This window comes from Anopheles coluzzii, chromosome 2 (assembly GCF_943734685.1).
Source record: "Anopheles coluzzii chromosome 2, AcolN3, whole genome shotgun sequence".
Taxonomy (NCBI): Eukaryota; Metazoa; Arthropoda; class Insecta; order Diptera; family Culicidae; genus Anopheles; species Anopheles coluzzii.
The window spans coordinates 9,271,468-9,284,526 of record NC_064670.1 but is presented as its reverse complement, the minus strand read 5'-3'; the positions used below and the strand labels follow the sequence as shown (position 1 = coordinate 9,284,526).

The following is a 13,059-nucleotide window of genomic DNA, read 5'->3' as shown; positions in this document are numbered from 1 at the left end:
GCTTTTGATACAAACTGACCGGAAAAGTGGCGTGTGTAGCTGATGCGTTGTCTACTGCACATTAGGCACAGGGTGGTGGCGACGGTTGTGCATATAACAGGCCCAGCCCTTACAAAACGGCACATGCGAAGGACGTCCTTGGATGCTGAAAAGCCCAACAAAGGACACACATGATCGTGTTTAGGAGGGCGATTTCTTCGTGCGATCACCGATGCAAAGGTGCGCATAAACAGTGTTCCTCAATAGCTCAATTTTCTGCACCAACACACCACTTTTTTCCTGTGTACAACTGGATCGGCTAATTAGCTTAAAGTGGCCCATCTGTCCCTGTTCGGTGGGATGGCTTGTGAAATTGAGCTGAATTGATATGGGTAGTTAGACCAACAAGAGTGAGAATGGCTAGAGTTAATGATGGAAGGCGGAGGAGGAGAATGAAGCCATCACCGTTCAATCAAACCGATGTGAACACTAATGGCAAACACAACAGACTATGGTTGACTGCAGCTTCAACGTCTCTAACAAATGATGTGCTCTGGACAGCGCTCCGGACAGTGTAGTGGACAGACAGGCCCGCCCATCGCACACAGGTGATACGTTTGGCATTTGACAGCGTGCGGAATGTACAATGGTGCGCATCACTCCTTCCCGGCGGCCCCAGGCCTAGAAGATGCTGGAGCGTGAGGCTCTATTTGGGAAGTCACGAACTGGACAGTCGAATGATAGCCGAATGTGTCTAGTCGGCAGATCATTTGGCACATGTTACTTCTTTTCACGCGCTTTAACGGGGATTAGACTTAATTTGAATGTTCTGGGCTTTTCTCTTGGGTTTAACCGACTGTAAAACAATAACCTTGTTCACAGCTTTATTTAGCCCAATCCTGTTTGGGATCAACTCACGACTGCCGTAGTGTTGTTTCGACCAGGTAGGTAGGAAGGATGAAAATCCCAATCAGAAACGATACAATACGCTTCTGATTGGAACAGTGAAGCCGCCGCCGCCGATTGGTAATTGATCGTGAAAGAGTTTAATTAAATGCTGGCTAAAAATAGTGAACATCCCGTTCAGTATTCCCTCCCCTAGAGAACGTCGTCTCGCAATATGATACACCAGATATTGTTCAGCCTCCGCAGCTTTTGCGGAACGGAAGTGAGTTAATTGACAAGACAGAGAGAGAGAGAGAGAGAGGAGGCCTGTGTCAGTCATTCGATGCGCAACTATTGCACCATCGGGAAACAAAACTATTAAAATGCGTCATGGCAGAGTGCGTCACATGAGTGTGTATGGCACGGTTTGCCCCCGATGTGTGACTAAACTGTTGCGCACTTTGTGGTATGCACAATTCAGCTTAACCCAGAGTGTAATCTGATCGCGAGTATCGCGAGATCGCGAAGATACCTGCTCCCGATGCACATGATGATGATGATGCGCCAGTGGGATGGTTTCAAGCCTTGCGTAGTCACTGACCACACCTGCAGTGACTGCGGCACAATGCGGATTTCAGGGGAGTGGGCATTGAAATGATCGCGCGAAACGTGCGCTACTGACGCGTTTCATGAGCTGTAGGATGCAGCACCCCAGCGTGAGAACACTCTCACGCGATTCGGATGAGATGAGTTTAGCTTCAGCGCGAAAGGAAATGAATAAGCCCGCGCTTATTTCTAAGTAATCCGATTGATCCTGATCCGTGGATCCGGGCATCCGTGGATAGCTACATCAGCTACGATCGACGATTCTCAATGTGTACGTCGTCACACTCCACACTCATATTTACAGGTGCTACTCAATAGAAACTCTATTGGAGTTCGTGCAACTAGAAACGGTACTACTACACTGCATATCCTGCTCCCCATAAAGCCAGTGTGTGCGCCTGTGTGTGTGTGTGTGTGTGTGTGTGTGTGTGTGTGTGTGTTTGTGTACAGTTACCGAGTAGACCTTGGAGCACGGCACAGCCGATACCGAGATCGGAGGGATTTCCCGTGCACACTTTAAATGGTTTCCCACCTTTATCAAGGTGTCGCCGCAACCGGCCCTGTTTGCACTGCCTGTTAGCTAGTTAGGCTTTGCTAGAGCACTGTTGCTGCTACTGGGTGTCTGCTCCAATGCACCGTTTTTGTTTTGGTTCGCGCGGGTAGGACTCGCAACGCACAAGAGGTGCCAACCGACGTACCGCTGGTTACAGTTAGGTTTTGTCGTGCGCGATGATTTACGACCGGTGCGCATACACCGATTACCATAACGAAACGGGTGCGCGAGAGCTTAGACTCTAGTCTGCAGGGTTGCCTGACTTTCTGCTGCTCATTGCGTCATGGCGTAAAAATGGCTGTCGTCGCTGTGTACTTTATTATACTTATTAAGGAATGTCTTCTCCAATCTAAACAAATTTTCACATACACACAGAGCAGCATGATGCGGCGTAAACTAGTCCCCTTGAAGTGTTAAAACACGGATCTGTTACATTATTAATTGGATCGCAACGGTTGTGCAGTAAACGAACTAGTCACTCCATAAATCAAAAGCGGTACAAAAAGAAGGCTCCTAAAAATCGATCCACGATCGGCAGTCATTAGGAGTTAATTGAGCATCTGCCAGAGGTGTGAGCGTTGCCAGAGCGCGCGCTGCTGCTACCGTAACGCACTGCGCGCTCGTCGCTAACTTCACAGCCAACATCATCTCACCTTGATGATGGACAAGTAGTTGACACTTGGGCACTTGGGTCTAGCCAAACGGTAAAAGAGCGCTGTAGCAGAACGGAAAGGGTGAACGGGTCGTTGAGAACCTACCTTTACCCACCACATGCTTTCTGTTCTCTGTGAGGGATGCAGTAGCACACAGAACGACCTCCAGAAAGTGCATTCACTCTCTCGAACCCCCTCCTCACCATTACGTAATGGGAGAGAACGAGACACAAAAGCGAGGCAAACGAATGCAAATAAATAGTGTGCCAACGTTCTAGTGGAAAATTTTCCACGACATTCTTCAGGGTAATGGCCCTGCCGGGAACGGCCAGATGGCAGCATCGTTGGTGCCTGCTCCATCTGCTTGTCGTTATCAGTCTCGACGTGGTGCACCGCGTGGGGCAAGCAGCAACTGGGGTTCTACCGGAGGATGCCTGATTATCAGCGAAAACTTATTATGATAATGAGAATGCGCGCGAATGGAAAGCGATGTCAGTACATTCTTGGAGGTGGAGGTTGGGCGAGGTCATGATCTGCTGCACTTGAGGCAGGCGGGATGGCATTAATCAATCAATTCGCTACAGCAGCTGCAAGCGCTGCTTTGTTAGAATGTATGTTCTCTGGTGGAATATGCCGGACAGATGTTTGTTGCTTGTGATGTGCATTTCTAATTGAAGCCAGTTGCCTGTTATCATCAATTGGAGCACGCATTTCCGATAGGGACATACGGTTGCTAAGCACGATCGCACGATGCGATAAAGTCCTGAGTTGAGTTGAGTCTCGGTGAACGAACGTCCAAGACATATTCCTTTCATCAAGGACATGCAAACGACAAGGATCAAGCTATCCGCCTAGTTCCAGGAGATGTCGCAGGACCTAAGTACTAACTATTTTGAATGTACTAACTCTAACTTTGTTGAAGTTTCGAAAATATTGCAGAATATAGGGTTCTCACGAGTTGGTTGATTCCCGTACTTTTTTAGCTTGTCTCACGATTTATTAATCCTTTCCCATTAATGTTTGGTTCGTTCCCACGAATTATTTGGTATCGTCCCATTGGACATCAATACAATTGAACCAAACAAAACATACTTTTGGAAACTCTAAAATCGATTGGAACCAAACAAACATTTTTGCGAAACAACCAAAAAAAAAAAAAAACATTGAAAAACCCTGTAAATGGTCATCACAAGAAAAGAAATCCATGTTGTATCATTTAAAACTTATAAAATATTCACATTAAATTCCAAAACACTTCCAAACCATACCGTGTGTAATCGACCGTCATCGAACTCCTCTTTGCCGCCCAGCAAAGGGTAACCTTCCTCGCCGCTGCCGGACACACCATCCGCCGGCAGGTGGGCAGGAACGGACGTATCGATCAGCGGTGGCGTCGGCGGACGCGATTTGTTCCCGATCGCTCGCCGGAACGGGATGAGGCGCCCCCATCGGTAGTAGAGCTGCCGGCCCCAGCGTTTCGAGGCGAAGTACAGGGTGGCCGAAAGGGCCACAAGCACCAAATACCACATTGTCACGTGTGTTCACAGCACAGCTCTTATTCGATGCTTTACCCAGCACCAGGTGTAACACTTTCACTTGTTGCCGAACGTTGCCGATAATGTTGCGGATTGTCTACCAGGCTGTGAGCCGGCACACACGGCTACACCCTGTGGCTATGTTTTGATGTTTATGTTTATGCTACGCACATGACAGCACACCCTCCCCCCCACCGAGAGAGCGGGGTTGATTGTTTCGTCGTATGTGTACCCCGAACGTCGCACAACAGCGTGCGTTAGTAGTGGTGGTCTTAGTGTACATAAGGCACAACATATAGCTCTACACGTGCACCCACACGCAATGTTTACAGCGCTGCGTTGCTGTGTGTGTGTGTGTGTGTGTAAAGGAAGGAAAGTCACACGCACACACCTTCAACCACTTCTATCCAATGTCGGTGAGTGTGTATGCGTACGCTCGCTGTTAGTGGTCATGTGGTGGCTTTTCTACACACCAGGAGCTCTCGCTGTGTTTGTTGATTTTCGAAAAGGGGTGCACACACCGATTCTATATGCACACCGGGTCTGGGCGGCGGCACCGGGTAAGGGTGGCACCACAAAAATATCGCTGACCTATGTTGTGTGTGCGGCCTGTTTGGTTTTCTTTGCACTAAAAGATTATTCCTTTCATCGCGCACCTCAGGAATTGGAAAGGGTAGCAAATACGCTGACACGATTTCGATGATTCGGCTCGGAACGAACGGAACAGGTCTCGTGACATATTCGATGCGGTGGGCTCCCTGCTCTGGGAGATATGTACGATGCAGTGCTTAAACCTCTTTTCGAACACGGGTGAATGTACACGGTGGCCTCGGTTTACGGACGGAGGAGGAAAAAGTTGCCCCAGTGAACCGGTTGTCGTGTTGCAGCAGCAGCAGCACACCCAGGCGAAGAGATGAAATGTCAAAACGCTGCTATTGCTAATGGCAGCGACAACACGCAAACAAACACTTGCACTTTTTCACCTCAAAGGAAGACCCACACACACACACACTTTTTCCCAGGACGTTCATTATCACACGGCACAGATGTCAAACAGACCGGTGCAACACGCTTTGATTGCATCCATTTTTTCTGTGATGAATATCGAAAAAAGGGCTGGATAATCCACACTGTCGGCCGCCACCGACGAGAGACCGTTCTCGCACCTACCCAACGACACCAGGCAGACTGAAAATGGGAGGCAGCGCCACAGTTTTGACAGTCTGACGTCGCTTCCAGAGCGCACGTGAGAGTGAGAGAGAAGACGCACACACATAGTAGGCGCCTGATTGCTTTCTCTGCTTCCAACCATATCATTGCGCATGTATTCGTGACAGGTTTCGTGCCAACACTGAGTTGTAGGGGAAACAGGGGCATACATATGCCACTGCACCAGTAGTACATCTAACACGATGTATGTACACAGTGGGAAGAGTTGTATGTACATAAGGGTGGGTGTGTAAGGCCAATAAAAGCTTACGGAGCACAACGAAAGCTCCGCTGCTTCCGGGCAAGGTCGTTGACATAAGGGCGCGCAGTTGCAAAACGTCCAATGCTTTGGGAGCTTTCGAGAGAGCTTTTCAAACCACGGGAACCGTTGGGTCTGCATTTGATTTTATATTATCACAACTGATAGGCGGGTGGGTAGCATGCGTGATGTAACAGCTAACACGTGCTGACGATAAAGCGAACAGAAAAATCATTCTTATTTTGCCAAATAAGACGCCAATCAATTGAAGCACGATTTAATACCGAACAAGGCGAACAATCCAATCTTGCTCGAAAGGTCAAATGTGTTTTGTCTGCGTGTGTGAGTGAAAACAAATGTTCTGTTTTGCTTGCTTTGCACCGCACATTCGCGTCGATACCATTCGGTGCCGATGATCCAGTTTTGGGCAGTTTTGCTTTACTGTGTTCCGCAATCAAGGTCGATATATGTGTGTGGTGATCCGTAGCCACAGATTGTGAACAATCAGTTTCGCAGTTACGCTCCAAAAGATACTCCTGCTTACTATACAAGTAAGCATATTGAAGACTAATTCGAGAAAGATACAGAGAAATCCAAAGTAATTTAGGGTAGGATATAAACGACTCGTTAATATCGTCGATTATGCAACTGTGTGCTCATTGGTGCAACGATTGATTGCAACAAAGTGTTGCTATGCTATCCAACAGGCACCTGATGAGCAGCGAGGACATATTTATAGATAATCCCAATATAGCCTCACCAGTTCCCGGTACAACACACTTGCCAGCAGGTATCGATCGTCAATAAAACTTTTCGATTCACCCCGTACCATATTTACGATCGCGTTAGACGAAGGAGTGGTAGCCTAACACGATCATCACACCAAGGCGGCCGAAAGCTGGCACATGGCAAACGGTGCAACTCTCGATGCCTGCCGTGTCTCGCCGAGAAATGTGACGAGCAAACCAATGAATCGAAATGCACAGGCAGGCCCCGAGTACAGTGCACACATATGAATATGCAGATGAGCACTTGGCGCGGTGATCTGGCCTGTTGAGTGCTTCTTGAATTTTATTAGCGATCGTCGGAGTACGAGGTCCGGTAGGTAGCACGGAGGTGTGCTATAGGTAAATAAGGATGTGGTGCTTTTAGAAAAGAAATTAATTTGCATTACGCATTAATTGAGCCGCGGCAGACGCAACGGGACACGTGCGGCGTAGAAAATAGATTCGCGGCAGTTAGAGGTAAGCCCAAGATCGTTTAAAAACTGCTGATCGTGTACAACTCTAAAAGGTACAGCATACTGAAGAACATAATACAACCTAGATATTGAAATTGAATGCTGAGTTTGCATGAGTTTTAGTACGGAGAGTCGTCATATTACCAAATAAGACACAAACGTAATCCTCGAAAGATGTTATTCTGAACAACATCATTCCTAATTTCGTAGCCTTTGAAGCAAGGCTCTACCATAGGATCCACACACGTGCTACACACCGGAATCGGTAACTGAGAGAACGAGTGCCGAACACCCAACGCTGAGCAGCCATACTTTGTAAGCGGACGACGACGACGACGGTCGATGATCGTTCATGCGGTTCCTTCCTCACCGTGGAACCGGTCAGGACAGGGCAGCCGGTCAGGGTCGCCAAAGGTTAGACGGCGGCGGTGGTGTTCCTTCATTCCACGCCTCGTCCACTTCTCCCTTCCCGCGAATCAAACGATCGATCGCGCTCTCAGAACGGATCACCCCTTATGCAGGCGTGTAATGAGACAACATCCACCGCAACATTTCGCGCGCGCGTGAGCGCGTGTTTGTGCTGGAGAGTGTGTCTTAAAGTATGCAAAAAAAAAAAACAAGAACGCAACGGACAAAAACAAGCTGGGGTCGATTTTTTTTTGTAACTATCCACTGCCTTCCTATAGGTTAATAACAATTTGCTCCTGGCTGGTAAGGGGTGCACGCGCACACATGAGTGCATGATGAAAAAAGGGTTTTTGCTTCTTGCAATGGGCCAGGAGGGGCGGACTCGCTGGCAGCATCTAACACTGCTGTGAACCTGCTGTGTAGAAGGTCTAGGATGATTAGCATTTCTTGCCCTCCCCATGTACCGGGCGTATACGTGCGGGTCAGTTGGCAAAAGGGAGAAATCACTTTATTAAGTGAGCGCAGCGTTTGAGTTTTTGTCGTAGCTCTCCAAAGTGCACAATCACAATAAAGTTAGATAGGTTGAACTGTTGATGCAATATTGTCCTTTTTTCTCTGTTTAAGCCGATAGATTTAGCACCTAATGATGTATAATGAGTCGGGCGATATACTGCTATTAACATAAGAAAAAAGATGATTTACCTTCGTCTTGAGATACTTGGTCAGTTTGTTGATTTTCGATTTCGACATCATTTACGCGCTTACGTTTCAATATCGATCAGGATACGGAAGATAAACAAGCGTTTTCGCTAACGGCACTCTGTGCGTGTGTGATCGTTGATGTTTGAGATATAAAAAACGTACGACACTCCTATTCCAAAAAAACAACCCCGAACCAGCTTACAGCTGACGGAACTGGCACGAAATCTTGATTACTTGATTAAATAAACTAATACGGCGAGAACAGTTTATGCGCACAGATATCACAGCACTGAAGAGCACTTCTAAAGAGAGCGAGAGCTACACAAAGTGTTGCTGAATTGTACACCGGGATTGGCTTCTATGCCGTCGACAGTACCCGCCTGTCGGACACAGGAAGCTTGCTCAAATCGCAAATAAAGCAGCGTGCATAAAGAGAGCATTTGTGGGGAGCACAGTACGGCGGCACCGGCACTGAATCATTGCACAGATGATATATGGGCTAAACTAAATTGACACACACCGGGAAGAGAAGATTAGGATGAATTGGCATTAATTCGGCACACAAACACAGACACACACACATAAAAATAAACGCGCTCAGGAAGTACACAGTAGTAGTGATCCGTGTTCGGGTTCCTTCTAGGCTTGCAAGGGATTGGATGAGAAGCCACTCAGACTTTACTTATTTACCACCCGAGAGGCACAAACAAACCTGTGGGAATGGAATGCGCCGGCGGTGACACACACCTGTTCACACACTGTACCCCACCCTGCACACCACGTTGCACCAGAGCAGCAACAAATAAATTCTTCACCCGTGATCGTACACTACACAGCACAGCGAAAAAGTGATCGTCATTTCATCCCGAGCAAGATGTAACTACTGATCGGGGCCCTACTTTCAAGTTCACGGAGAGGCACGACACAATAATCCGCAAGATCTCGATGATCGCGTCTCGGGTGAGAGTAGTTACGCTCCTTGTCTAGAGAGCCTTTCTTCTCCTCCCGCGGCAGAGAGCGAGCAGAATTGAAACGGTTTTGGGTTAGGAAAGCAGCGTACATTACACCGTTTTGGACGTGCGCGATCACCGCACGAAACGGGAGTTGACGATAGGAAATTACGTACCGCCGTTTGCGGTACAAAACAGATCGTCGGACAGAGAGCAGAGCACAGCAAAATAGGAGGATGTTTCCACGACCACACTTTCATCAGACAGGCCAGCTACTGCTGCTGCTGCTGATGGTACCAATCTTCATGCAGCTGTTGGCCACACACGGTTTGGGAAAGTACGCAATGTACCATCGTACACGGTCACTGTTTGTTGTTGTGTTGTAAAGGTGTAGCTCTTTTTGTGATGTTTGTGGAAAAACAAGAGCCGTACTTTTTCAAAGCACAACAAAGGAGAGGGAAAAACGCTAGCTGAAGGAAAACCACTGTCTGGTGATGTTAACGATTCGCCAAACTGCCTGAATGCAACGATTCTTCATACGACTTTCCATCACCGAGACGTGCGCAGTTGATCCTTAACAAAGACGCTTGTGTTTGATAACCATTTTTGACGATTGTGCACAATTTAATATCACGTCCACCTCTTCGGCTAGCAAAACACTCCATGAAGAGAGAGACACACACTGTTATTGGGTGGCCTATTATGACTTATTACAGGACTAAAGCGAATTTGCACTTGTAAAGCACTACTGTACCGTAGGTAAGCTTATCACATGGAAGGCGTGTTGTATCGTACACCACACACCACGTTCCCCAAACACCAGGGTGCAACCGCCACAAAAATGCCACTATTGGTACCGCGATAGAGAAAATCCGTTCACTCCTGCACGCGATCGGCAACGGAGATGAAGGCAGAATGAAATGGCCAACTAGCCAGCCAGTGAAGAGGGTGCGCGCGCGCGCGCTCACACCTCGTACGATCACCGATCGTCGGTGGCCATCGAAGTTAGGTTCACGCGTACATACACTCACCCTCTCTTTCTTTCCCGTGCGCGCTCACTCTCTTCCGGCTGCTGCATTGGGCAAATGACGCCCTCTCTCCCTCTCTCTCGCTCTCGCTCTCTCTCGCTCACTCCCGCTCTCTATTATGATTGGGGCAAGGTAAACTGCCGAACTGCCAAACCGCGCACCATCTCTTCCGAAAGGCCAAAAGTACAGGGGAGTGTGCGTGTGTGTGTGTTTTCTGCTGGCCCCAAGTACGGTTTGTTTACAGGCTTAGTGTTTAGCAGGCGAAGAGAACAGTTTGAATCACATGCAAAATCGCAAAACGATAGCGTGTGTTGCAAAACAGTGGACCTAACTCTCTCTCTCTCTCTCTTGTTTCTGTTACCACTGACCGAATGGATCCTCCGAGCAGTAACAGGTGGCCATTTTGCGTTGGATGGAATTCGTCCCACCGTACAACCAACTACCAACAGTCAGTGCCGTACCATGTATACTACCTTTTTTCAGTGAAAGACAGCGAAAACGGTACGCGCTCTCAAATTCCAACACGACCGATCCGGTCGTGTGGTGTGTGCCCCAGTTCAAGGGTACACTCCGCGAACAACAAATTCCCTCGCGATCAGTAGTAGTAGCTTGATGAGGAGAGCGCCCGCGAAAACAAAAACAAACCGTCCTACACCCTCAACCTTACCTCCCTCCCTTTTGACGGACTTCTCCCACCGCAGTAATATTCACCCTGCGAAGAGAGCAGAATTAGATCACATTGAACAAGAGGATCATCAACCAACCGATATAAGGTATATTGTGACGTCTTCTGACGACTGTTGGCACCGCGAACCAACAAACCGTTCTGCACGAGAGATGCTTTAAATAGATTCACCCAAGCGCACCGGTTTTGGTGAAATAGGGCGAAGAAGTACTACCAACACTACCACCGCCGCCGCGCATTAGCCCTTATGGAAGATATAGGTTCCACCGCGCTAATTTACCTGTTCCCGGTGTGATTTTGGGTGGACAAAACGGTCCAAATCCGGTAAGACGGATTTCCGATGGAAAAATACAACCACCGCAGGGCAAAAAGGGAGACAAGTCTGGCGGCAACCAAGCCGTCTTCGGTAACTAGTTGTTGTGAACCCGGTTTTTTTTGTGTTCCGTTTCCTAATGCTTTTTGGGAATTTTCCTACAACATGAGGTTTGTGTGCTGTAAGATGTATAGCCATGTCATGGACAGTCAGTGTTGCAGAACGTCTGCTCTGGTCAGCTAGCTGGCAGCTGTGGTTAGGAAGATGTGCGAGATTTTAACAGGAAACTCATGACTGCTCTATGTTATGATGATCGATAACGCGCGTTTGTGCTGACGATCGCTGATTTTTTTTTGCACCACCATTAATTGTACTTTTATTTGCAGTATATTTACAGTTTACAGTAAAAGATGCTTGTTTTGAGCAGCTGGGTGATAAGACGAAATTCTAGGAATGTTTGTACTTGTAATAGCCTGGTAGAAAAAAAGCATCAACAACATCCCGGTTATTGCGACTCAGACAAGTAGCCGTGTGATAGGCCGAGTCGTCACGCTGCAATTGTAAAGCAAAAATTGCAATTAACTGAGAGTTTGCGCTCCAATTCACCGAACGTCTGTTAATTTTTGCAGAGATTAGTCAGAGCTAGACTCCCTCAGAAAGCCTGATTCGCGCTACTTCAAAGCAGTCCCAACGGCAGTTCGATTCCATTACAGCGTCTGTGTCTGTGATGATCGGGATAGTAGCTCCGAAGGACAGAAGAAGCCTTTGGTAGGAAGCGATTGTAACATCGAGGAACTTTAGCTTCGCACACCAATCAAGGATGATAACTTTCGAACCGTGTGTGTCTTTGCACATATCTGTACGCCGCTACACACGCTATAGCTGCTTTTCGGTTTATTGCACCGCAGAAACATTCACCATTCTTGTGATAGCCATATTTAGCGGTCCGGTATAGCGGAAGCTGGTAAATCGCGAAAACCCAAGAACCAAGAAGGGCGAAAAGTAAGAATTCTAGGAAACAAAAGCACTTGAAGCAAAACTGTTTAGTGGCGAGGGCAAATGTGACATTTCAGAACATGCGTCGTCTGGGCAGAAGGGAAATATGTACTGGCGAAGAATGCACTTTCAGAAGAATTTTGCGCTTCCTGAGCGGGTTCTGACATTCTGCACAGGAGATACCATTAAACATCAGTCCCAAGGTACGGGCGCAATGGTACAAGACTGACGATCGCAAACCGGAAATATGCTTTATTGCTCACGTGGCATCTTGCAGTGCATGTGTGTCTGTGCGTGCGAGCGAGTCACGCGATCTGCACAAATCGATGCCTGACTTCCTGGCGAACAGAGCACAGCTCCTCCACGCGTCCTTCTGAAGGTGATCTTTTCTGGTCTGATCCATGGGAAACATTTAACGCTCTGGAGAATGGCACACGATCTATCAGGCAAGTGTGTGTGCCACCACAAACGCACGATCAATTGTTGCCACATAAGCATGGCTAGTACCATAACATGAGTCAGCTTGATTTGTGTGTACATAATGTATGTCTTGTTTTTACAGCACATTGCTTTTTGTTTCGAAAAACATATGCCATCCTCCATCTTTACAGGTATCGTATCTTCAATACATATCGAGGTCGTTTCTCCGCTCAGAAGTGACAATTATAGTGTATCTCCTGAAAGGAAACACATATCGTCAATTATAGCTCACAAAAAACATGAAGCAATGATTCTCGTCTGTACCAGACCAGCATTCGACTTTTTTCCCTCCGAAAACAGGCATCCATCCCAAAGGATGTTCGTGTCTCGTTGGTTTAAAACAACGAAGAAGAGCGACCACAATGATTGGTTCTGTGGTAAAAACCTGTTCCATCGGTGCTATTTTTAGAAACGGTAAATTGTTTGCGAATGCTTTTTTTTAAGGCACCGCAACGAGCGCACCGTTGTTTTCTGTTCGATAATATTTTGCCTTTTACAGAGCCACTGCCGCGCGAAACAGGTTTTTGGCTGACTTTTTCGGCAAAACGTAAGGTGCGTGCGTTCGTCGCGCGACAGCT

The 13,059-nt window shown here is 47.6% G+C and overlaps 1 protein-coding gene across 32 annotated transcripts in view; it reads right to left on the bottom strand.

Annotated features, from left to right (window-relative positions):
* The window catches only part of LOC120949921 (TLD domain-containing protein 2), a 107,796-nt gene that overhangs the window by 8,399 nt on the left and 86,338 nt on the right, over positions 1-13,059 (bottom strand). Inside the window, exons 1-2 of one of the 32 annotated variants that reach the window (XM_040367555.2) lie at positions 9,734-9,872; positions 8,030-8,528 (exon numbers count right to left, since the gene is read on the bottom strand). The exons of 27 other annotated variants lie outside the window; for them this stretch is intronic. In XM_040367555.2, coding sequence (XP_040223489.1) covers positions 8,030-8,080 — 51 coding nt within the window. In that variant the 5' untranslated portion in view covers positions 8,081-8,528; positions 9,734-9,872. Of the gene's footprint in view, positions 1-3,944; positions 5,408-8,029; positions 8,534-8,741; positions 9,070-9,733; positions 9,873-13,059 lie in introns of those variants that run through there. 4 more of the 32 variants (XM_040367552.2, XM_049607482.1, XM_040367553.2 and 1 more) reach the window with 4 other exon arrangements.